The sequence below is a fragment of the Anser anser genome (assembly GCF_964211835.1).
Source record: "Anser anser genome assembly, chromosome: 27".
NCBI classification, from domain to species: domain Eukaryota; kingdom Metazoa; phylum Chordata; class Aves; order Anseriformes; family Anatidae; genus Anser; species Anser anser.
This window is the reverse complement of record NC_139748.1, coordinates 4,477,194-4,500,797: the sequence shown is the minus strand read 5'-3', so window position 1 is coordinate 4,500,797 and position 23,604 is coordinate 4,477,194. Positions and strand designations below refer to the sequence as shown.

General features: G+C 65.0%; 1 protein-coding gene across 6 annotated transcripts; it reads right to left on the bottom strand.

Annotated features, from left to right (window-relative positions):
- Window positions 1-1,987: 1,987 nt before the first annotated feature.
- On the bottom strand, window positions 1,988-22,200 carry TFEB (transcription factor EB). Of its 6 annotated transcripts, XM_083812725.1 has the most exons (10): window positions 19,475-19,561; window positions 19,276-19,373; window positions 7,345-7,592; window positions 7,006-7,260; window positions 6,832-6,912; window positions 5,882-6,002; window positions 5,597-5,653; window positions 5,015-5,090; window positions 4,704-4,851; window positions 1,988-4,384 (listed from the first exon to the last, which is right to left on the bottom strand). In XM_083812725.1, the coding sequence occupies exons 3-10, from the start codon at window positions 7,537-7,539 to the stop codon at window positions 3,950-3,952; spliced, it is 1,368 nt and encodes a 455-aa protein (XP_083668851.1). In that variant the 5' UTR covers window positions 7,540-7,592; window positions 19,276-19,373; window positions 19,475-19,561; the 3' UTR covers window positions 1,988-3,949. The 6 variants fall into 6 exon arrangements, with proteins under 6 accessions (XP_083668851.1, XP_083668849.1, XP_083668853.1 ...); XM_083812723.1 differs by lacking the exons at window positions 19,276-19,373; window positions 19,475-19,561 and adding an exon at window positions 21,718-22,200; XM_083812727.1 differs by lacking the exon at window positions 19,475-19,561 and having other exon boundaries at window positions 19,276-19,438.
- Window positions 22,201-23,604: the final 1,404 nt, after the last annotated feature.

Sequence of the window (23,604 nt, the reverse complement as noted above, 5' to 3'; positions counted from 1 at the left end):
GGCTCAAGGACATCCAGCGGGTGCTGAGACGGCTTCGCCTACAACCCAAACAGGCAGCACCGGGAGCAGCAGCAACCTCGCAGCCCAACCCCACTGCTCTGTCCGTCTGTCCGTCTGTCCATTCATTCATCCATCCGTCCGTCCGTCCATCCATCCATCCATCTGTCCGTCCGTCCGTCCATCCCACCCAGCCCCATGCTCAGAGCCCGGCCGCAGCTCATCACAGGCGCCACAGCCGGGCCGGCTCCATCCCTCCCTTTATATCCCACTCGCAGCCCTGACACCGTTTTTTTTCCTGTGGGTGGCTCGCAGGCTGTAATTAAGAGCCCTTCTCTCCCGCCTGCCCGAGCCCCGTCTCCAGCAGCTGTTGTTGAAGCGAAGGAAACCCCCTTTCGTCCTCTCTCTCCTTTATAATTTTTTTTTTTCCCTCCTCCCTTCTGAACATAAAGGGATGACAGTGCTCCAAGCCAGGGTCTTTTGCATTTCTGAGTTGGTTCTGTTAATTGGAAGGAGGGTTAAGAATCTGCAAGGTCGTTTCAATCTACATCTGACCTTCAGAGTAATCCTCTATGCCAACACCAGAGCATGTCATTAAAATGAGGCCCTCTACCATATCCCGGCATCCCTTTATTCTCTCCTTGTGCACATTAATTGCTCATAAGTTGATTTGATCTCCCTATTCTGCAAGAAGTAAATTGCCCTCTTATTTCGCCATTTTCATCCTGTTTTCTTAATTAGGCCCTTAAAAATCTCTAGGGCCTCAGCCGGGCCGCAGGCCTCATCCTGGGAATAAATTTTGATCTCAGCCTGATAAAGAGTGAGCAAACCCAGAGATTGAACAATGTCAGCCTCCCCCCCCCTCCCCTCCGCGCTATTCTCTTGACATGAAAAGGCTATCAGTTTTTCTCTGTGTTAATATAGGAAATAATTCACACTTCAGGCGTTGTTCTCTATTTAGTGTTCACACTCCCCAGATAAATCAAATCAGGATTTTTTTTTTTTCAAGTGGCTGAAACCACTTACTCCTTCTCTCCCCCCAAGCCTCCTCTCTCTCTTTTCTCCCCTTTTGCTTTTAATAAAGTTTCCGAGATTAGCCCCTGTGATTTTCCAACCTGGGAAGTCTATTTTAAGGCCGAATCCTGTTTTTTTTTTTTTTTCCCTCTATGCATGTGTTGAATGCCGTGGCCGAGGGGCACAGAGGGGTAGCAGGGACCTGGATGGGATCAGCACGGGGTGGGATGAGCTTCGCCAGGCGGGGGCTCAGCCCCCCGCCCAGCCCACCAGCTCTCGGGGACGACCACGTCCCTGGCACACCCCTTCTCCTGGGGTTTAATTAACCAGCCAGATGCTAATTGCAGGCTGTGGGGCTGCCCGGCTCCCCCAGGGGCACGGCGTGGAGGCAGTGGGACCACCGTGCCCTGCAAGCTGGGGGCCCAGGCACCCCGCACAGGGCCGTCACAGCACCCCAGGGCCACTGGGGAACCCCAGGGGGAGCTGAGCAGGGGGCAGAGCAGCCCCAGCCCTGCTCCAGGGGTGACCCCACAAGCCGGAGACCCACCTGAGCTCCTAGGACGACCCCACAAGGGTCAGGCAGGACCACCGTGAAGCTGCTCAGCCCCGAGGACTCGATTCCTCCCAGCCCTGCTTCCTTCGGGGCTTGCAACTATTTGTTAATTAGGGGGCCTGGTTGCCATTAAGCAATCAGCAGCTGGGTCAGCACCCCCGGAGCTGCAGAGCGGTGTCCCTCCTGAAAACCCCAAACCACCTCGGGGGGGGCTGAATCAGAGCAGCACCGGCACTCCCCCTTCCAACCAACCTGGGATTTTCGAAAAAAAAATAAGTAAAAAAGCACCAAAACAGCAGCCCCCGAGTTCAGCCCTGGGAGAAACGGGGGTGCTGCCCCAGCACCACGGGGGAACAGGGCTCTGGGTGCCCCGCGCCTCCCTCCTCCGGGTAGAGAAGAAACAAGGCCACGCTGCGATGCTCCGGCGTGTTGTAAATAAATATATTTTAATGATTCTTCTTCCATTCCAGTTCATTCTTTTGTACATTTATTTATAAAACAGTAGTAAAATTTTTTAATCAGAGCACAGTGCATTAAAAAAAAAAAAAAAAAAAGACAAACAAAAACCCCAAAAGATTAAAAAATAATAATAATAATAATAATAATCCACAACTGCTAACTCACGGCCTGGGGGGATGCCCCGTCTGGCGCTGAGCAGCGGACGACCACCGGTGGGGGCCCCAGCCAGCCCCCCACGTGCCATACAGCGGCACGAGGACCTGGTGTAACCGTTTTATGGCCACGGTAAATCCCACAGGGCTCGCGGTGGCGTGCGGCCACCCCGAAGCTCCCGCCGGTGCCCGCAGCAGCCGCCCCCACGGAGCAGTGCGCGGGGATGCCGAGCGCAGCGCGGGGGCACCGCCCGCCGGGATTATTCTCTTTACAGGCACTAACGGCAGCGCACGAAGGCCTCCTGTGAAGACTTTGGGGTGAAACGGCCCCAAACCCGCCGGCGTGCACCCCCACCCAGCCGCCCCCTCTGCTCGCCCGCCCCTGCCCGGCACCGCCACCACCTCTCTGCCCCTTCCCTCCTCTCGTCCCCGCACTTCCCCGCACCCTCCGCATCCGATGGGAGCTTCCCCGGGGGGCGTCGGGGCCACCCCACGTGCCACCTCGTGATCCCACCTCGTCGCTCCTTCTCCCTCATGCTTTCCCATCGTGTCCTGACCCCGCCGGCCACGACATTCCCCGTCCTCGGTGCGCAACGCGACCCTTGTCCCCGTACAAGCTCCTGGCCGTGCACCCACGGTCTCCAACATCCAACCTCCCGCAGCCCGGGGGGGGGCTAACGCTGTGCTCTAATGGGGTTTTGCAAAGGGGTCGCCTCTCTCCAGCCTTCCCCCGTGCCCCCCCTGTGGGCTTCACACCAAGTCAGCGCAGCATTTTCGCTTTGAGCGGTTCCCCCTCCTGTCCCCAGCTCCCTCCTACCACCAGCAGCGCTGATGGCCGAGGTCCCACGGCGCCGTGGGCGAGCTGTTGTGGCTGGGGAGCGAGCTGGCGATGGGGGGGAAGAGCAAGGAGCCCCGTGGGGAATCGCCACAAACCATCCCCAGCCACAGCCGCCGTGCCCAGACGCAGGGCAGAACGTCAGCGTTGGAGCCGCGGTGTGGCCTTTTGGGGCGGGGGCTCCTCCGCGGGGTGGATGTCACCGGTGCCCAGGTGACAACGGGGTTTGGGGTGCTGCCAGACCCCCCCCGAGGGTTTGCACGAGCTGCGGCGGAGCTGCACGCCCAAACGAGCCCCGGGACACCGAAGCAACAAAACTCACAGGACCCCTCCCGTGCCCCAAGAATTAATTTGCTCTCCCCGCTACCTAGAGGAGGAGGTCGGTGCTGCGGGGCTGGGCGGCACCGCTCCTGCCTCCCTGGCACCCGCAGGGAAGGAGAAGCCCCCGCGGGGAGGTGGCACCGGGGCGCAGCCGCCGATGGCATCCGTGAGGCCACCGCGCGGGAAGACTGGGGGGGAGCGAGGGGGTAGCAAGGCAAAAAGCTCCGAGCATCCTCTCCCTCCGGGGTCTTGGGGGCTCCTCGCTCCGCTCTGAGCCCCGGGGAAGGAGCACGGTCCGGGAGGGTTTTGCTGGAAGGCGAAAGCAGCCAAGGGCTGGGAAAGCTGCAGTCAGGCCAATGCCATGGCAAGCCAAGAAGGTCGGCTCCAGCTCCGGGCAAAAAAAAATAAAATAAAAAGCTTGCAAAAGACGTGGCGGTACCCGGCGAGCCTTGAAGCGAGCCCCCCCCCCAGTTGCATAGAGAAAATGTACTCCTACGTAGATTCAAGTGCTCGGCGGGACGGGCTCCTCCTCCGGGGAGGGGAGGAAGAGCGCGCCGTGACTTCAGCAACCAAACTCGAAGGCCCAGTCCTCGCCCCCAGCGCGGGCGCAGCTCCTCGTCACAGCATGTCCGCGTCCTCCATGCTGAAGCTGCTGCGGCGACTGCTGGCCTTGGAGGCCTCCGGGGACATGGCCGAGAACAAGGGGTCGGAGGCCAGGGGCAGCATGGTGTCCTGCATCAGCATCAAGTCCAGCTCCTTCTTGGAGAGCGAAGGGAAGGAAGCGCCGTGGCCGGGCTCCAGGCTATCCGGGAAGCCCCGGGAGCCGTCGTCGAAGCTCAGGCTGTGGGTAAAGTCCAGCTGGTGGTAGGGAGACTGCGGCGGTGGAGGCAGCGTCGGCTGCGATTCGGGGTCCGGGGGGGGCAGCAGCGGCTCCAGCGTCCCCTCGTCCCCGCCGGCTTCTTGCTTCACCACCTGCTGGGCCAGCTCGGCCACGTTGACACCCGAGGGCGAGGAGGTGGGCAGCCCGTGGACGCGCGCCTGCATCTCCAGCTCCTGCCAAGAGAGTGCAGGAAGACTCGGTGGGGACATGGGGACACGGGGACAGGGCGCACGGAGGCGGGTGGGAAGAAGGGAGGCGCAGAAACGGCAGGGAAAAGGGGACAGAGGGACTGGGAAGCTCATGGGGAAGGACGGGAGCGGTGACCCATGCAGAGCTTGGCACCACTCGCTGCGGTGGCCCCAGCCCCCGGTGTTCCCGGTGAGTTGGCAGCCCCAAAAGAGGGAGGGAGCCTCTGCCCGGCCCCGCTGGTGGGGCAGGAGCGAGGCGTGCTGGCAGCTGGAGCAGAGCAGAGCAGTGGACGGGGAAACGCACCTGGATGCGGAGCAGAAGCTGCTTGTTCGTCATCTCCAGCCGCCGGGAGTGGTTCTCCAGGTCCCGCGACCTCTGCAAGTCCTTCTGCATCCTCTTGATGTAGTCCACCGAAGCCTTCAGGATTGTCCCTTTGTTCCAGCGCACGTCCCTGCGGTGCAGGACGAAAAAAAAAAAAAAAGGATTGCTGCCTGCACCTGCTCCCCCCAAAACGCCCCTCTGCAAGGATCTCCTGCCACGGGGCCGCGCACGGCGCGGAGCAAGCCCACGAGAGCCGCGGGTATCCCAGCCCCGCAGCCGCCGGGGATACGTACAGGTCGTTGGCCTTGGGGATCAGCATCCCCAGCTCCTTGATGCGGTCGTTGATGTTGAACCTCCGCCGCCTCTCAACTGCAGGGCGAGAAGAGAGGGGAGCGGTGAGGAGATGGGGGGGAGCAGCGCCGCGCCGCTGCCCCAGCTCGCGGGGATGGGGGACGCTGTGCCCCTAGGGGTCCCTTCGGAGTTGGGGAGCTCAGGGTGAAAAACCTGCATGGTTTAAGTCAAGCTGAGAGCTTAAACAGGGGAGGCAGAGCTCCTCCTGCCCGTTGGCACTGAGCTCCCCGGGGCTCAGCAGCGAGCTCTGGTCCTGGTCTGGCTCCCAGCCCTGGTCCCGCTCCCACCCATCGCCCCCGCAGCTCTGACCTTCCCCCGGTGCTAATGGGAACAACAACCGGGTGTTTGCGGCACCACGGGCGTTTTGCAGAGCTGGGAAAGAGGCGGCCGTGGGGGTATTGCCCTTAGGGTGAGATGGGAGGGGAAGGGGACCCAGCTCAGAGAGAGGGGGGAAGGAGGATGGAGGGTGCCGGGGTCGGAGAGGGAACGCCGTGCCACCCCCGGGCAGCCAGCGCCCAACTCACTCAGGTTGTGATTGTCTTTCTTCTGGCGCTCCTTTGCCAGGGCTCGGCTCTCGGCATCTGCAACAGAGACCCACAGCATCACCCGGAGAGGATGAGGCTGCGTCTCGCCCCGTCAGCATCCCCCAGAGCCACCCTTGCCACCCGCGGGGACAGGGGAACCCCGGCCAGCCCCGGTCCTCGCTGCCACCACGGGCTCCAGCCGTGGGGACGTGCCTGGGGCTGGGGACGTGCCAGGGGCAGGGGACGTACCCGGGGCAGGGGACGTACCGAGGGCAGGGGACGTACCTGTCAGCTCTCTCTTCTGGGTGAGGTCTGCGGGGCAGGAGCTGCTGGTGACGCCGACGAGCGAGGCGGTCACCTGGGGGTCCCCACTGTACACATTCATGTGACTGCTGGACATCGGCAGCTGGAAAGCAAAGGGACAGGCGGGTTAGCTCCATCCGGGGCCGGGAGAGAGGCTCGGCTGCGGGATCGGGGTTTAAGCCCAGCTCCTCGGCCTCTGGGACGCGAGTGCGCAGACTGGGCAGGTATAATTGTCTTCCTGGGCCCTTAAAATAGCTATAATCAGAGTCGCCAAGAAAACAGGACTTCAAAGGGCCCAGCTGATCCCCTCCCACGGCCAGCATCTAAAATAGGGCAGGTGAATCACATCCGAGGAGGGCCCGGCAGGATGAATCCCACTGCAAGGCTCAAGCCACCCTGCGGACCCGGCCTCGGGAGGCGGCGCTGCGCCAGGCGAGCTGCTGGCGGGGGGAGCCTCCCCCGGCACCAGCGTCCCCCCGTGCTGTGGCTCCATCCCTCCCGTGCCCCTCTGCCGCTGCTCCAGCATTTTATAAGGGCTCCCGGCTGTCATTAAAGAGGACAAGAAGCTGAGGAACTGGCTTTTGCAGTTGCAGAAGGCACATTTCGCTGCCTCCCTTCCCCAGCCCCAGGTTGGCCAGGCCCCCCCGCTGATCCCTGTCCCCCCCTCGGGTCTGAGCCATCTCTGCCCGGTGTTGTCCCCCCTCCCCAGGTGTCACGATGGCTCTTGGGGCCACACAGGAGAGCAAATTAGTGGGAAGCCGGGCTGGTTCATGCACACACCGTAACATCTGATTTCCCACCGGTACGGGGCCACGCGGGAGCACCAGCGCTGCCGCAGGGCCGTGGCACAGGGACAGGTCACCCCCGTGCCACCCAGCCCACGGCAGCCCCCCCAGCCCCCTTCCCTCTCGCTGCCCACGGTCAAGACTCACCGTGTTGGGCATGTGGACTTCGGGGTTCATATAGCCCAAAACATCATCCAGGCGCATGATGTCATCGATGACCTCATCGAACTGCAAGAGCAAGGCACACGGTGTCACTTTCCAGGCCGTGCCGAGGGTCCCCGCGCCTCCCCCCCCCCAGCAGCCCGGCGGCCCCCTCCTCACCTCCCTCTCGGGGTTGGAGCCGATGTTGAGCATGGCCATGGGGCTGTTGGGCGCGCTGTTGCCCGCCGAGGAGGACAGGACGTGGCCGGGCCGCACGCCGGGGGACGCGGCCGGAGGTGGCTTTGGCGAGTGGCTGGCGGGGCTGACGTGGGCGGCGAACTTGTTGCCGTAGGTCTCGGAGAGGTACGCCTGCACCTTCTTGTCCCGCGACTTCTGCAGGTGGTAGGTGGTGGGGTTCTCCAGGTAGGACTGCACCTGCGGGGAAATAACCCGTCAGGGCCCCCGCGCTGCCCCCAAACCTCCCCCCAACACACACGCACCCCGTGCCCAGCACCGTACCTTGAGGACCTCTCCGGGCACGGGCGGCGGGGACTGGTAGTGGACGGGGGTGTTGATGGCCGGGCTGGAGGCCACCGGCATCCGCTGCTGCTGCATGTAGTTCATCATCATCTGCTGCTGCATGCGCTCCCTCTCGGCCTCCTGCTGCGCCTGCTGCTTCATCAGCTCCATCCGCAGGCCGATGCGGGACGCCATGGTGCAGCGGGGGGGCGGGGGGCCACGGGCGCCCACCAGGCACGGAGGTGACCCTAAGAGGAGAAAGACGTCAGGAATACGGCTGCCTGCTTCGAAACTGAGGGGATGTCCTGGAGCACCTGGCGCTACGGCCGAGCTGCAGGACTGATCCTGCTCCTGACGTCGCTGCGAAGCCCTGGCTCGAATTTTGGCTCAAATTTGGGTGCTGCCATCACAGAGCCGCGCATCGGGCATCGCGCCGGGGCAGCCGGGCTCTGCCCCAACGCGGATGAGCAAGAAAGGACAGCCGCCCTAACGACAGACAGACAGACGGACGGGTCCGCCCGCAGCTCCCTGTGACGGCACCGCTGGCCCTGGGGACAACGAGGGGAGGAGGGGACAGGGCACGGCGGGGCTCAGGGGACACCCCGGGGGAGATGGGGATGGCAAGGGGCACGGCCGGGACCCCGTCCCCAGCAAGCGCAGCCTCACATCCCGCCGGAGCTTGCCCCGGAGCCACCAAGCCCCGAAAATAGGGGTGCAAAGCAAGAGCAAAAAGCCAGAGCAGCCCAAAAGAGAAAGAGAAAGCAAGGGAAGGCCGGGAAGAAAAGGCAGCCCCGTGCCAGGCGCCGCGGGCGGGCCGCGACCAAACCTCCGCTGCGGCACGGGCGAACAACGCCGCTTTGTGCCGGGCCGGCACGCGAGCGCGGCGGCGGGGAGAGGCGTGCGCGGCCCCACGGCGCACAGAGCTGCCCTTGTTCCCCCGTACAAAAGGGGACGGTGGCCCAAGGAGGGCAGGGGAGGCTGCTGGGACAAGGGGACAGCCACGGGGCCAGGGGACGGCTGCGTGAGCTGCCCTGCCCGGGGTATGAAGCTCCGCTGGGAACCGCGGCGATGTTTTGTGGGATGGGGATGGGATGGGGACGTGGGACCAGGGCTCTGCAAAGTCCCCGTCCCCTCTTCTTGTAGGGCAGCCCTGGGGCACGTGAGGCAGCAGCACAACCAGACGAATCTGGAGGGCTTTGCTGTTTAAACACAATGTGTAATCGCAGACAAAGGGGACGCGGTGCATGCAGCACAGCGGGGGCTCAGCGAGGCGTCCGGCACACGGTGCCACGCCGTATCCTAAGGGGGAAATTAAATCAAGCCAGCGTGGACGGAAATACGATTACATGGATCAAGAGCCAGCTATTGAACAGCAAGGGGAAGGTAATTAATTAGACATGGTGGCCCATCTGAAGGGGGCAGGGAGAAGAGGGGCCTGGGACGGTTAGCGAGCAGAGCTTCGTTAAGACACCGGCGCAAATGGCCTTGGAGGGGGCACAGGAGGACGCTGGAGATGAGCAACAGCTGAGTTGTAAAGGCTGGCGGGACCCGGCGATGCCAGGGGATGGCCTGCAAGGAATAAAACAAGGCTGGAGGGGGTAAATCACAGTTTATGCACACAGAGGGGGGATGATAACCCCAAATACGGAGCGCAAGGTGAGAGGAAAAGCCTCCAGGAGCAGCCGGGACATCCGATGAGCCCTCCCGGTGTGGTGGGACAGAGCGGGCACGGCGAGGCACAGCCAGGGCACGGAGGGGGAAAAGCATCCGGCCCCAGAAAGTGACGTTTTCGGGGATGCTTCCAGCACAAGAGGACGGCAGGAAGGGATTTCAAGCCGTGCGTGGGACCCTGTGGGATCGCCCGCCCTGGTTCCAAGCCAGCAGCTCCGGGCCCCACGAGCCATCCCGCGGGGGCTGCGTGGCCGGGCCGGGTGGGCACGGGGTGAGGACATGGAGGGGAGCAGGGGGAAGGTGAAACACGAGGGGCCGGCACCTCCGGCACCGGGGAAACCCAGTTTGAAGGGCGAGGATGGAGCTGCAGAGCTGGGGGGGGCGTTTTGGGGCTCCCAGGGACACTTTTCAGAAAGGGCACGGAGCGGGACGGTGTCACGGCAAGCGTGCCGAAGCGCAGCCACCCACGGCACGGCACCCGTCATCCCCGTCCCCCCCAAACCCGCCTGGCTGCAGGAACCCCCCCTCAGCCCCTGTATAGGAAACAGGGGCGGGGGGAGCAGAAAATGCTGCTTTTCCCACCCCACCCCCCCAGGGAAACCCCTGCTCGCAGCCACGGAGAAGGGGGCGCCGCCGAGGGCGAGATGGGGAAGGGCGGTCAGAGCAGGGCCCGGCCTCGAGCGAGCGATAAGCAGAGGGGGAAATTGGGTCAGGTTTAAAATAACCCGCTTGGTTCTGCTCGGCTGCGCCCCCCCGGAGTGCCCAGCAGCTTCTGCTTTCGCTCTGACTCAGCCCCACCAGGAGGGAGAGGGCCGGGGTGGGCCGGGGAGCGGGGCGGCACCCCAGGGGACACGTCCCGTCCCCCCCCCGGGGGGCACATCCTGCGTCTCTCGGGCGGGCAGGACCGCGTTTGGGATTCCTGCTGGTCCCGGGAAGGAGAAAGGCGTTCGCATCCAGGACAAAGCACGTCCAGCGGCTCGCCCGGACCCAGTCCTTGCCTGGAGGGGACCCTGGGGGGGTGTGTGTGGGGGGTCAGGATCTGTCCCATCTCCCCCCTGCCCCATGCATGGCACCGGCTCGTCTGGCTCTCAGAGGGTGCCCGGCCCCAGCGGCGCGGAGCCCAGGGTGTGCTCGGGCATTGGGTTACCCCGCGGGTGCTGCCAGGGCACCTGCTCGGGGCGATGTCCCCAGCGGTCACCGAGCGGAGCCGGGGATGGAGCGGGGCGCTGGGGGGGCGACGGGAAGGGGACGGACGGGGAGCGAGCCACAGGGCGGGAAGGTGAGAGGGAAACGGGGAAAGAGCCCGGGGAGCCCAAGCTGCCCCGCGAGGTGCACGGAGCACGGCACGGATTTCCCGAAGGAAACCCCCGGCGCTGCGGGTGCTGGGAACGCCGCAGACCCGCCCCTGGGTCCTCGGGGGGGGGGGGGAAAAGCAAATCCCCGCGTCACCGCGGCATCGCACCCTAAAATCCGAGCAGCTTTTAGAGGGAAAAGCTCCTGCCGGGAGCGGAGGTGGTTGGCTCAGGACGGCGTCCCTCCCGGTTGTGTGCGGCAGGGTGAGCGCTGCCGGCGCCCCCCCGGCCACGCTGCCCCGACCCCGTGCGAGGCCGGAGCCAAGGAATTCGTCTCCCTTCAGAACATCTCCAGCGCTACCGAGCGGCACGGTTATTTCTGGACCTTTCCTGCTTTTCCTCGGGGGTGTTATTTCATCGGGCCGCTCCTCCCGTGCCCCGGCAGCGCTCGGGAATAACCACGGCCGGAGCCGCCCTCACGGCACCGACCCCAGCGCTGCTCCGCGGGGCTTTGCACAGCCCCGGAGCCGCCCTCTGTCCCCACGCGAGGCCAGCGGCCCCACAAAGGGACAGAGGTGTCCCCAGAGCTGCTCACACAGCGGGGACAGCAGCCAAGGGCACCCCGCTGCCGGTGCCACCCTGCCGTCCCCGTCCCCGCACGGCCCCCCATCGCCTCGTCCCCGAGCGCACCTCCGAGCCCGGATGCGGCTGGAAGGCAAAAACCCCTAAGAAGCCGGGGTTAAAAACAAAACCTGCCCGGAGCCAGCCCCTGGACACAGCCCCAGCAGGATCGCGTTACCCTCCCGGGGAAGCGGCACCCCACCTCCGCCAGGGCAGAAGGCTGGGAGGAGGACGGGGAGGGGGGGGGCAATGCCCGAGGGATGGAGCCGAGACCCCCCCGCCCCATCCCACTGCCAGGACACCGGGAAGCTCCGCGGCCGTCCCACGCACGCGCGTGTGCCAGTCGCTCGTGGGCATTAGGAACGGAAAAATCAATCGGCAGCTTGAGCCTGCCCCGGCCCTGGGGAGCCGGGGAGGGGGGCGGGTGACCGTGTTGCCCCCCACCCCGGCCCTGTGCTGCTTCATTGACAAGCACGAGGGCTGAGAAAAGGAAACGGGGAAGGAAGAAGTGAAAATAGCTCCACTTCTTGGTACGAGCAGCGAGCGCCCGCCGAGCCTTCCTTCCTGGTTTTTGTTTTTGAAACGCAGGGAGTTGGGGGGGGGGGGGGGGAGACGCGGGGGCAGCACGCGAGGACACCCCCGTGCACCCCAGCCCGGCCCTGGCGAAGCACCCGCGGCCGTTTTGGGGACGCAGGAGCCCCCCGGGTGCAGGGCAGCCCCCGGCCCGGCCAGGACACGCAGCGGCGGCGGTGCTCAGCCCACGCTGAGATTTGCTCCGAGGGCACCCGGCGCCTCCTGCTCCCACCCCACGGCTTCGCTTCAGCCTGGCTCCGGGTGCCAAGAGGCAACAAAGGCACCCGGCTGTCCCCGCCATCACCCCAAAAGCCACCCCACGGGGTGCCCCCAGCGAAGCCACCCGCAGACAGGCGGGAAGGGCGACACGCGTTACCTGGGCAGGGGGTGGCAGGGGACAAGGGGGGGTCTCCAGGCGCCGGGGCTGGCCCCTCGCAGCTCCTCCGCGCTCCTCGCCGCCTTGCCCGGCTCCTGCGCCGGCCCCGCGTTTCCTCATTTTTAGGGCCCCGCTTTTAACGCAGCAGCAGCCGCAGCGGGCGCGGGCGGAGGAAGTTGCAAAAAAGCCTCCCGACCTGCTCGCTCGTCTCGCTGCAGCACGGGAGTCAGCAGCGGGGCCGGGGAAAGAGCGGGACAAAAATAGCTGCAGCCACCGCCACCCGGCTCCCCCGGGGTGCCAGAGCCCCGGCAGGGTCTGCCCCATCGCGGCCCCTCGGGGCCACCGGGAAAGGGCAGAGCGGCCGCAGAGCTGCCGGCGGTGACATCCCCCCCCCCCCAAGAGCAGTGATGGAGGGGCAGGCGCTGCTCCTTGTCCCTCCAAGGGACGGGATCCCGCTCCCTCGGTGTGCCCGGAGAGGGTGCCAGCGTCACCCAGCTGGATCCGGCCCCGCGTGGGATGAGGGGTGCAGCTCACCGGGGGGGGGGTCCCTCCGGCACCCATAGCAGTGCCCACTGCTGGGTACGCCAGTGCTGGCTGCCACCAGGACGGTGGCATCAAGTCTGGGGGACAACAAGGACGCCGGCGTGGTGCCCTACGGGGCTGGCATGGTGCCGGCACGTCCTCCCTGCGCAGAGCCTCCTCGCACCCTCTCCATTTTGTGCCTGTGCTGGGGCCACCCGCAGGGCTGGGGTCCCCCCCCGTGGGCAGCTGCATCCCCATTGTCACCTCCTGCATCCTCCCCGTTGGACGATGCTCACCCCATGGGTGAGACCCCGGGGAAGCCCCCCCAGGCCAGGCGGGCGAGCCGCCGCCGTGCCACCACCGTGCCGCCCTGCCAGCGACGCGGGCTGGCACCCGGCCGGTGCCGCGCAGCTGGGACCTGCGCCGCAGCCTCACCTTGCCCCGACTTGGCAGGGGGGGGCGGATTTACGCCGTGCCAGCGTCCCCGCGGTGTCAGGGGTCGGGTGACGCTGGCACCCAGCGGGAGGAAGGATGGGGTCCTTCATCTCCATCGGCACGCGGAGGAGGAGCGCGCTGCTGCGGCGCGCGGCTCCTTTTTGGCGCACGGGGCGGCGGGGCAGGATCGGACCCAGGGTGGGAGGAAGGAATTCCTCCCCACGAGGGTGGCCAAACCCCGGCAGCGGGACGCTCTCCATCCTTGGAGACGCCCAAGGCTCAAACCAGGCTCGGCCCTGAGCATCCCCATCCGACGGCTCCGCTTGGCGCTGGACCAGAGGCTCCCGAGGCCGCACCCAGCCGGCTCTCCTCGAGGATGAGGATGGGGAGGTGGGAACGGGGGGCAGCCCGGAGAGCAGCAGCGCCCTCGGAGACGGACGGGGCCAACCCAGCCCGAGGCACCTTCCCTGCGCCACCAGCACGCAGCCCTGAAAGGGAGAAGGAGAAGGCGGAGTGGGGGGGGGAACTTGGCAAATCCCAGCAGGAGTCAGTTGACAGCGCCAGCGAGCGCCTGAGTCACCGGGCCTGTTTTTAGCCCCGGCATTTGAGAAACGTGGACCACGGCGTTGTTAACAGGCGCTCGGGTCAAAGGCCAAATGTTTTCCCTGCCATGCGTTAAATGCTGCTCTTGGAAGCGGCCCAGACATTTAGCACAGCGAAAACATTAACGCTCGGTGCGGGCGGCGAGCTGCGGATGGCAGCAGGACCCCCAAGAGAACCAGGGCCCTGATGGGGAGGTCTCGGGACCCAAAAAGCATCGGTGCACGGTCACCGAGAGCCACCCTGAGCGTCCCTTGTCACAGCGCCATCCCTGGAGCAGAAAAACCGGGGTGAGCCCCCGGTTCTGGAGGCACCAAGGACATCCCCAGAAGCCAGGTCCCCACTTGCACGCGGCCACCTTTACGGGGTCAATAGTACAAAGCCTTGCTCCTACAGCCCTCCTTCGCCCCAAAACGCCCGCCGTGGCACAGGGATGGCCGCGGTGCCACCCCAGTGGTACAGCAGGCAGAGGCTGGGACCTTGCCATTGTAGGGCCAGATCCTGCCCCCCGCAGAGGCCCCGAAACGGAGCCAAATCCCTTCCTGCGGCAGGAAAGCAGCCGGCGCTGCGCAGGGGCCCCCGATTGAAACATCACTGTCGGACCGACCGCCGCGAGCACAAACAGCCAGAGCCGACAAGTTGCCGCCCTCCCCTCCCGGAGAGGCAGGCAATTAAAAATAAAAGTGTTAACAGGCAGAAGGACGTTCCTGGGGCGAGGACGAGCCAACGGCCGCGCAGGGGCCGGGAAGGGCCGCGTCGGCCCGGCACCACCCCGGGCTGAGTGATTAATCGGGCCCGGACCGCGGCGGCCGTGCAGCGGGGAGCAGGAGAGCGGAGTGACCTTGGGGAGGCCCCGGCCGTGCCGGCGGGGAAGGACACAGGGCCTCGCCGTCCTGCTCCCCCCGGAGAAGGGAGAGAGAGGGGAACGGGAGGGGAAAACCACACCCTGGGGTCACCCCGCACCACTTGGGTGCTGGTTGTTATTTTATTTTTCCTTTAAAGATGCATAAATAATCCCTAAGGGAAACTGGAAGCGCGCCTCCCTCCGCATTCCCCCAGCTCGGGGTGCAAGCGGGGGGGGGTGCGCAGCACACCACGGTGCTCCCCAAAACCCTGCCGGGGGGGTCCCTACGCGGGGACACGCAGCACAACCGAGCCCCCAGCCCCTCTCCGGGCGCCGCAGAAGGCGCTGGGTGACAGCAGCCACCTGCGACCCGAGCCGTGGGTGCTGCCAGCGCCGCCCCCGGCCGTCCTCCCCCCCCCAGCGCCGTGCTGCTGCAAGGAGGTAAGATTTATAAATACGCCGCGGCTCGCCTGCTCGCAAGGTGGGTTTCATGTAACCGTACCGCGGCCGCCCGCCCGCCCTCCCCGGCCCCGCGGCCGCCCCGGCCCCAGGAGCTGCAGCTGTTCCCCGGCCCCGCTCATAAACAACTCGGGGACAGGCGGTGGCACGGCCTCCCCGGCAGCCCTCGGGCTCTCCCTGCCACCAGCCCCGGGGAGCGGCCGGCGGCGGCACCTTACCCGCGGCGGGGACGTTTCTCCTCTCCGCGCCGCTCGCCAAGGTCAAAGGCGGACGCCGGGACCCCCCCGGTGCAAAGCCGGCCCCTGCCCCGCAGCGAGGCGGGTGCACGAGGCCGGGGGGGCGTTCTCCCTTCTTGCTCGGGTCCCGTGCCACGCGTTACGCTGGCTTGACCACGCCGGAGCCGAGAGGTTTTGCCCGAGCAGGCCGGGATTTCTCCGGACGAGGTCTTCGCCTGGAGAGGGGCGCCAAGGGCACCAAGCCCCCCAGCCCCGCGACATGGAAGCAGAGCCGGCCCCGGAGGAGCTGGCGCGGCGCTGGGGCTGCGACAGGCACCCCCCCTGCTGCAGATAAGGCAGGAGCTGCTGTCAGCGACGAGCCCGCTGGCACCCGACCCGACCCTCTGCCCGCGAGCCAGGAAACGCGGCCCCCGCTCTGCCCAACCGGCCCGGCCGGACCCCCCCCCCCCCTTCCATCTGCAAAACCTCCCCAGCACCCTCCTCGCCCCCATCCTTTCCTCCTAAAACCTCCCAGCCCCGTGCGATTCCTCCGAACCAGCCTGGGGGACAGCCAGAGCTGCCCCCGTCGCTTGGGGACACGCCTGTCCCCGTGCACACGCCGCCAGGGGCGGTGGGGGGCACATCGGTGACAGCAGGGACCCCGCGCCGGGGACCCCCCCCAAGCCCCGTGCAGGCTCCAGCCGCCGCAGGTGGGCTCACCCCACCGGGCAGCTGAGGGACCCAGGCCGGGTGCCCTCACATCCCTGCGAATTTTGGCACCTGGGCGCCGGGGCAGCAGCTGCACAAACTGCGCTCGAGGTTCGGCCACGCGCTGAAAGGAGAATTTACAGCCGGCCCGGGGCACGCCGCGACGGGGCCGGGCAGGACGGAGCGGTGGGAAAGGAGGCAGGGGATGGCAAACAGCTCTTTACCGACGGCACCGCCTTCAGCTTCCCAGCTGTTTATAGGAGAATTAAATCGCTTCCATTAATTGCATGCACGTACGGTGAGGGAAAAAAAAAAAAAAAGCGAGTTACCCGGCGGGGAAAGATGTTGCTTGGGCGTTTCAGGTTTAGCCGGTGAGAAAGTTGCACCGGTTTAAGTAAAGCAGAGCATTTAAGCTCTGTGGGGAGCCTCCAGCCTCGCGAGCAGCCTCCAGGCTCCTCCATCCCAGCACCCAAAGGGACCAGACCCAAACCACCCCATCCGGGCAGAGCCCTGGGGGTGGGCAGGACGAGCTCAGCCCCCACCCTATAACGCCCACCTTCCCAAAACGCCTCCAGGGACAGCGCATCCCCGTTCCCCAGCGGCATGGAGCGCCCTGCCTGTGGTCCCACCGTCCTCAGGCACCAAGTGGGGTCCCCAGGACCCGGCCCCCCGGGACCATCACCACCCCCCGGGGCCACCGCGCTGCCTCTCTCCAGGAGCGAGGCCTCTCTCGGGGCTCGGCCCTCGCGCGCTCTCTTCTTCCACCCACGGGGAAACCGTATGGCTCGATTGTGTGGGGGTTTTTTTGTTTGTTTTTTTTTTTCCCCCCCTCTCTTTCTCGCTTTTTTGCCGTTTAATATTTATAGCTTTGCTCCGCTGCCTGCCCAGCACCAAGGCGGGTGGAAGAGGTTGGCAGAGCGGGTTGGCCCCTCCAGAAGCGGCGGTGCAGGCACCGGGGGCAGCCCCGTGCCCGTCCTTCGAGTTTTGCTTAGTGATTTCTCATCGCCTCCGCCTCCCTCAGGTCTCACTGGAGGGGAAGGAGCAGAACCGGAGTTCGCTCCGGGTCCCCGACGGCTGCTGGAGCCCGGGGCTCAGCCTCCCGCATCCCACGGCCGGGCAGCTCCGGGCCTGCAGCCCCGGCTGGCGAGGGCGCAAAGCCCCGGCTGTGCCAAAACCCAACCGCGGCGAGTCACCGGCACCCACCGGGCTCCTTCTGGACGCAGCAGTACCGGGGCAGGGGGGGAAGACGAGCATGTATTTCCTGCCTGCGCCCTGGCGAAGCCATCGTCACTTCAGCCCTGCGCGTTGCAGCGCCGCCGCCTTGGCCCCGCTTCAGCCCCCAAATCCCCAAAGCGAACGGGGAAGGCGTCGGGACTCGGCCACCTGGGTCAGCATCAGAGCCCGTGGGCACCGGGACTCCCCGGGGGATGACGCGGGGACGTGGATGTGCTGAGCTCACCCTGGCACGTGGCCGGCGCCGGTCCCTTTCCTCTTGGACCGATGCGCACCACAACCGGGCAGCGGTGACGGGGCGGCACAGCTCGAGGTGCCCCCCGAAAAACCAAAGCACCAACTCCAAGTGGCCCTGGGGACAGAGCCCAGGTGGCGGCACCGTGCCAGAGGCACCACGCTGGCGGTCACTCGCCTCCCGCAAAGGAATAGGCCAGGAAAAATGATTAAATTGGGGAAATTGGGGGACGGGGCGAGGCGCCTGGTGGGAACCGGCTGCAGAGGGGATGGACCAGGCGGCTGTGCCGTGCTCGGCACCAGGAAATCTTCCGTCCCATCTACTGCCCCCCCAGAAAAGGATGGAGAAACACAGATAACACAGATGCGGGGCTTTGGTCCGTGCCTTCACCGCGCCAGCACCCCCCAAAACGCAGGGAGGGCCGCAGGGAGCGGCGGTGCTGCACTGCTGCCCCGGGTGCATCCCCTTTCCCGGTGCCCCCCTCGCCGTGCCCTCGACGACCCCACACCCTCTTCCCGGGCCATTTCCCCCGACTCCCCAGCAGGAAATGCCCCCCCCAGCCCCAACCCTCCACGTCTCAGCGGCTCGCAGGCCCAGGCTGCCCCCCCCTTCCCCGCGAGCATCGCAGGAGCAGCGGCTCAGCCGTGGGGCCATGCACACACGTGCCGCCAGCTCGCCGCCGCCGCGTGCACGGAAAAAAAAAGAAAAAAAGACCGAGCTGGAAGGGCGGCCTCGTCCCAAAAACGCCCGGATGCTGGAGTCGCCCCCGCTGCACCCAGCCCCACCCCGAGCGGTTTCCTACTGATAAGGGTGGTGGTGATGGAGGGGGGGGGTAAGCTGGGGGGGGCGCAGCCAGCATCCTCCCCAAAACCCGCCAGCCCCTCCGTGCCGTGGGGTCAGCACGTGCCGCTCGCCGCTTCCCGGCGGCACCGCCGCACCCGGAGGTACCCGAGCCCCCGGCGCTGACCCCCCCCAGCAGGGTGTCACCCCCCCAGACCCCCTGGGGGGGGGGGGTTCAGGGTGGGCTCAGCACCCCCCCGAAGCACCCGGGGGGAAGCCGGGACGGCGCAGCCCCGCTGCCTCCTCCGCAGCCGCCGCGCGGGAAGGCGAGCGAAGGCGGCGGCGGCGGGGAAAAGCAAAAAGGGGAGAGCTGGGGGGGGGGGAAATCCCCCAAACCCCCACAACCTCCACCCCCTGCCGGTCTGTCAAAACAAAATAAACCCCCTGCGAGCCCCCCCCGTGCCTCAAGGGCAGGGGACGCCGCAGAAGCGCTGCGATTCCTGGAAGCAGGCCCTGCCCGTCCGCGGGCTTATTTATTTATCTTGGGAGAGCACAACAATAACCTCCATATTTTTTTTTTTCCTCTCTCTCCCTCTCTCTGTTTTTTGTTTTTTTTTATTATTTTTAAAGGAAATTTCCCCATCATCTGACTCACCGAGGCTTTTAGAGGACACGGGCGCGAGGGCTGGCGTAATCGCCCCTGCTTCGCAATTAATTCGCCGGAATAATTAAGGGGCGCGAGGAGGTTAACAGCAGCCTCCCCCTCCCCCCCCCCCCCTCCCCGTGCCCTCCCTCTCCCCCCCCCCGCTCGGGGATCCCAAAAAAGTTCCTCGGGGGGGGGGGGGGGGGGGGGGGAGGCTCTCGCAGACCTCGAAATGGCCTCGTTGAGACCTGGGGGGGAGGGATTTTGGGGGTGCCCTTTGCCCCCCCCCCACCCCCCCCAGCCGGGGGGGTGCCCCTGGGGGCGCACCGAGCCCCCAGCAAACCCGTCCCGGGGGGGGGGGGGGCACCGGGGGCTGAGCATCCGTGCCTCAGTTTCCCTGTGTGTGTGTGCATGGGGGGGGCACCCCCTAAACCCCCAAAAAAGAGAACCTAATGGAGGCGGGTGGGGGGGGGGGGGCTCGGGTGCACCCCCCCCCTTTTCGGCTGGGGGGTGGGGAATTCTCGGGTAAACGAAAGGAGGAAAAAAAACAGGGGGAGGGGGAGGAAAAAATTAAGCTAAAAAACCGCACCGCCAACAACACAAAAATAAAGAAAATAAGAGGGAAAATAAAAATAAATTAAAAAAAAAAACAAGGTGGCGAGCCCGGAGCAAGGAAGGAGCTCCCCAGACCCCCCCCCCCCCCCCAACCCTCCGCGGCACTCACCCGGCTCGGCCCGGCCCGGCCCGGCCCGGCTCGGTCCCGCTGCTCCCGCACCGAGGGAGGGCAGCACCGCCTGCCCGGCTCGGCTCGGCTCGGCTCGGCTCGGCTCGGCTCGGCTCGGCTCGGCTCGGCTCGGCTCGGCTCGGCTCGGCTCGGCTCGGCCCGGCTCGGCTCGGCTCGGCTCGGCTCGGCTCGGCCCGGCTCGGCTCGGCTCGGCTCGGCTCGGCTCGGCTCGGCTCGGCTCGGCTCGGCTCGGCCCGGCTCGGCACGCCGGGAGCTGTAGTCCGCCCGGGGCAGGGCTGCCCGCGCCTGCCGGGAGTTGTAGTCCCGGCCCCGCTTCGGGCCGGTTTATCCCGGGTGTGGGCTGAAGGGGGAGGCAGGGCCGGGCCGGGCCGGGCTCAGGCTGAGCCTTGCGGCGGGGTCTGTGCGGCTCCTTGCACTAGGGCTGGGGAAGGGTTGCGGATTTTCTTGCACCAGGACTCTGCAGCTCCCCGCACCGGGGTCGTGCAGCTCCTTGTGCCACGGTCCTACAGCTCCCTGCACCGGGGTCGTGCAACGCTTTGCACTGAATCACACAGCTCCTTGCACCAGGGTCATGCAGCTCCTTGCACCAGGGTCATGCAGCTCCTTGCACCACGGTCATGCAGCTCCTTGCACCAGGGTCATGCAGCTCCTTGCACGGGGGTCATGCAGCTCCCCGCACCACGGTTGTGCTGCTCTTTGTGCCAGGGTCCTACAGCTCCTTGCACCAGGGTCACGCAGCTCCTTTCATGCAGCTCCCCGCACCAGGGTTGCGCAGCTCCTTGCACAGGGATCACATAGCTCCTTGCACCAGGCTCGTGCAGCTCCTTGCACTGAGGTCGTGCAACTCCCCGCACCAGGGTTGTGCAGCTCCTTGCGCAGGGGTTGTGCAGCTCCTCGCACCAGGACTATGCAGCTCCCTGCACCAGGGTCATGCATTTCCTTGCCCTGGGACTGTGCAGCTCCCTGCACCAGGGTCGTGCAACTCCTTGCACTGAATCATGCAGCTCCTTGCTCAGGGGTCGTGCAGCTCCTCGCGCCGGGGTCCTACAGCTCCTCGCACTAGGGTCGTGCAGCACCTTGCACTGTATATTGCAGCTCCTTGCACCAGGGGCACGCAGCACCTTGCACTGGGTCGTGCAGCTCCTTGCACAAGGGTCGTGCAGCTCCCTGCACCCACAGCCGAGGCTTGTTGCGGACACAGAGGATCAGCAGCGACCTGGAGGCACAAAGGGCGCTGGGGACACGTCGCAGCCTCTCACCGGCCAGCCTTCGGGCCCACAGCGGTGAAGAGGAAGATTTACCCCTGGAGAACAAAGCCAGCCTGGAGAACAGACACGTTCCTTTGTTCCCACCGAGTGCATGACACCATGACACTTTTTAATCCCTAATTTCTTGGCAAACACACGCGGGCAGTCCCCCCAGACCTCGCACGCAGCTCCCCACCTCCGCTCGTCCTGCTCCGCGCAGGTTCCCGACGGCCCCGGTGACCTCGGGGTCCCCAGGACGTGGCTGAGCGCACGGCACAGCCCAAATTTACCCCGGCTGTGGTGTTCTCCCTGGGGAATCTGCGTCCTAATCAAAAAGACGATCCCAAATGTGTCCTCGCTGCAAACCCAAAGTGTCTGCACACGTCTGAAAGCTGCAGCCCAGGGAGCACCTGGAAACCTGGAGCCTGACCTCAGACCTCGCTGTTTTAATGAGATTTGCTCAGCTGTGGCCAGACGAGACATGAGGCAGCAAGACCCAAAGCCCTTTATTCATTCCCTACAGGTTTGGAGGCTGCTGGTTGGTCCAAGGGAGGATAAGGTGTCGCAGGCACCGGAAAGCTGCGGCTCAAATTTAATGGGATTCCTCAGCAACCGGGAGCTCAGAGCAGGTGCCTGGGCTGGGGTCAGCTCTGCTCTGCCTGCGGGCGTTGCTCGGGGTCCCCAGGCTGCCAGGGCAAAGCCGTGGTGTTGGCCACCCCAAAGCCAGCGATACTGCCCCTGATCGCTGAGAACCCGGAGAGTTGTGGGGTTGTAGGACGGGCTCGCAGCCCCAGAGAGCATCCAGGGCAGCTACAGCACAGCAAGGCCTTGGTGACAGCTCATAAAAAATCAGCGGTGAGGCCAGGAGCCATACCCTGAGTCCGCGGCACCCAGATCTGCCCTATAACCATCAAACTCAGCTTCGTCCGAGAGAAGTCAGATCAGGGTAGGGACGGGCTTGCTTCCTGCCCTCGTTTCCCAACATCACCCAGCAACAAGCCCACAGAGCGGGGACAGGAGCAGAGCCGCCAGGCTGCCAGAGCACGGAGCAGGCAGCAGTCCCAAAACACCGGAGCTGGGGGAAGGAAGGAAGGAAGGAAGGAAGGAAGGAAGGAAGGAAGGAAGGAAGGAAGGAAGGAAGGAAGGAAGGAAGGAAGGAAGCTTTCACACTTACATCCAGGCAGTTCGTCAGCCACGGCACTGCGGAGCTGGTGTTTCCTGCCCAGCTCTGCTTGGAGGTGCCCCAGGACCCCCTCCGGCACCCCGCTCGCTCCCATACAGATCCGCCCTTCCTCGGGGGGATCCTGCCAGGCATGGGGCAGCAAGACGTCGGGGACTCGCCTCACCTTCCCTTCCACGGGCTGCAGGCAGAGCAGGGCCAGCAGCAGCCTCCCCATGGCTGCGGTGACGGCGGCTCCACCACGTCCCCGCTGCGCCCAGCCGGTGCCAACACAGCCCACGCACTTCTCTCCGCGGTTTGCCACCTTACTCGGGCGCCTGGGTGCTACCAGGCCGGCCAGTTTGGTACCGAAATCAAACACAGGACATCTGATAAGAAGCACGATTCTGTTGTTTTCCAGAGGCTAAGGTATTTTCTCTTTCCACTAGCTCAGTCTTTCCAGGAAACAAAGGCAATGTGTGCCTCCATATCACATGGAAATTCCCGACACTGGTGACCTTCCTTCAACCTCTCCACGCAGCCAAAATTTAGCGAAGTAGAGCCGCAGCCTGCCGTATTTCTTCTGTGCAAGCCCACGGCATGTTTTACGTCCTCCAGCTGGCACCAAACAGGAGGGGTGGCTTTTCAGCACCATTCTGAGCCTCCTGGGCAGCAGCACGTGGCCCCAAAACATCTCGCTTCCCTAACATTCGTCCTTTCTTCCCCTTCTGCCCCTCGGTGCCCTATAGCCCTGCTAATGCCCCCCAAGAAAACCGAGGGTGGGGGCTTGAAATTGCTCCATATAGCAGCCCTGGAAGGCATTTTACCCAGCCAGCTCCAACCACTCGACCATCTCTGAAAGACCAAAGACACTGGGATTCACGGCAGCTCATTAGCTGTTACCCCAAGGATGCTCAGGTGCGTTAGGGACGATGGGTCCCCACGGTGACTGTCCCCGTGTCCCCATCAGCCCGGCAGCCTCATCTGCACGGGCCGTGGTGCAGATTTTTTCCCTTTTTTTGGGGACGAGCCAGGCAGGGCTGTGCTGCCGGAGCAGCTGCGGCTCCCCGAGACCTCCACGCTTTGTTGCACGGCGCAGAAATGCCCTTCCCTGCGATCTGCTCCCGTCTAATCTCCATATCGCTGCGCTCAGCCTGTGTCAATATTTTGACACAAAGCACGGAGGAGTTTGTGTCCTTTCTCTGCTGAGATGACAGAGCTATTAATATATCTGATAACGAGCCCCGGTGATAAAGAGCTTCTAAGAAACAAGCCTGGATCCCAGGAAAGCGGTGTCACCCGAGCCTCCTGCTGCTCTCCGCTTGCCGCAGAAGACGCTGCCCTCTCCCAGGTGCCAGGAGCGGCTCCCTCCTGCCCCAGCCTGTGCCTCCCAATGCTCTGGCTATTGCCTTACCTGATCAAATGGGATTTAGGGTCAGCCGGACAGCACGGCTAACCTCAACTGGGCTCGTATTCCACTCTGACCTCACCACGGGTCTTTGCTAAGCCATATCCAGAGGCATGGGAGATCGCTCGCTCCCCACACACATCCCTGGGGAGGTTTCCCAATGCCCAAAGCAAGAGGGACAGAGGTGGGGAGCACCCGGCCCCGCTGCTGGGGCTCGGCTCTTCGGTCCCCAGCTGCTCACATGCACGCACAGCTGCACCAGTACCAGGCAGAGCTGGCTTTTGGGGAACTCCTCTCCCTGGGGCTGTGTTTGCTGTTTTACACCAACACCACGTGTGTTTAAGACCCCCCAGCTGAGCTGCAAAGCCTCACGGAGAGGCTGGGCACCTTTGCACCCAGGAGCTCAGCAGCACTGCCTCCAAGCACGTGCTCAGTAATTCCCTGCGGATAAAGGCTGAGTCTCTGTCCCGTCAGCTGCTGGGGGCAGACAGCGT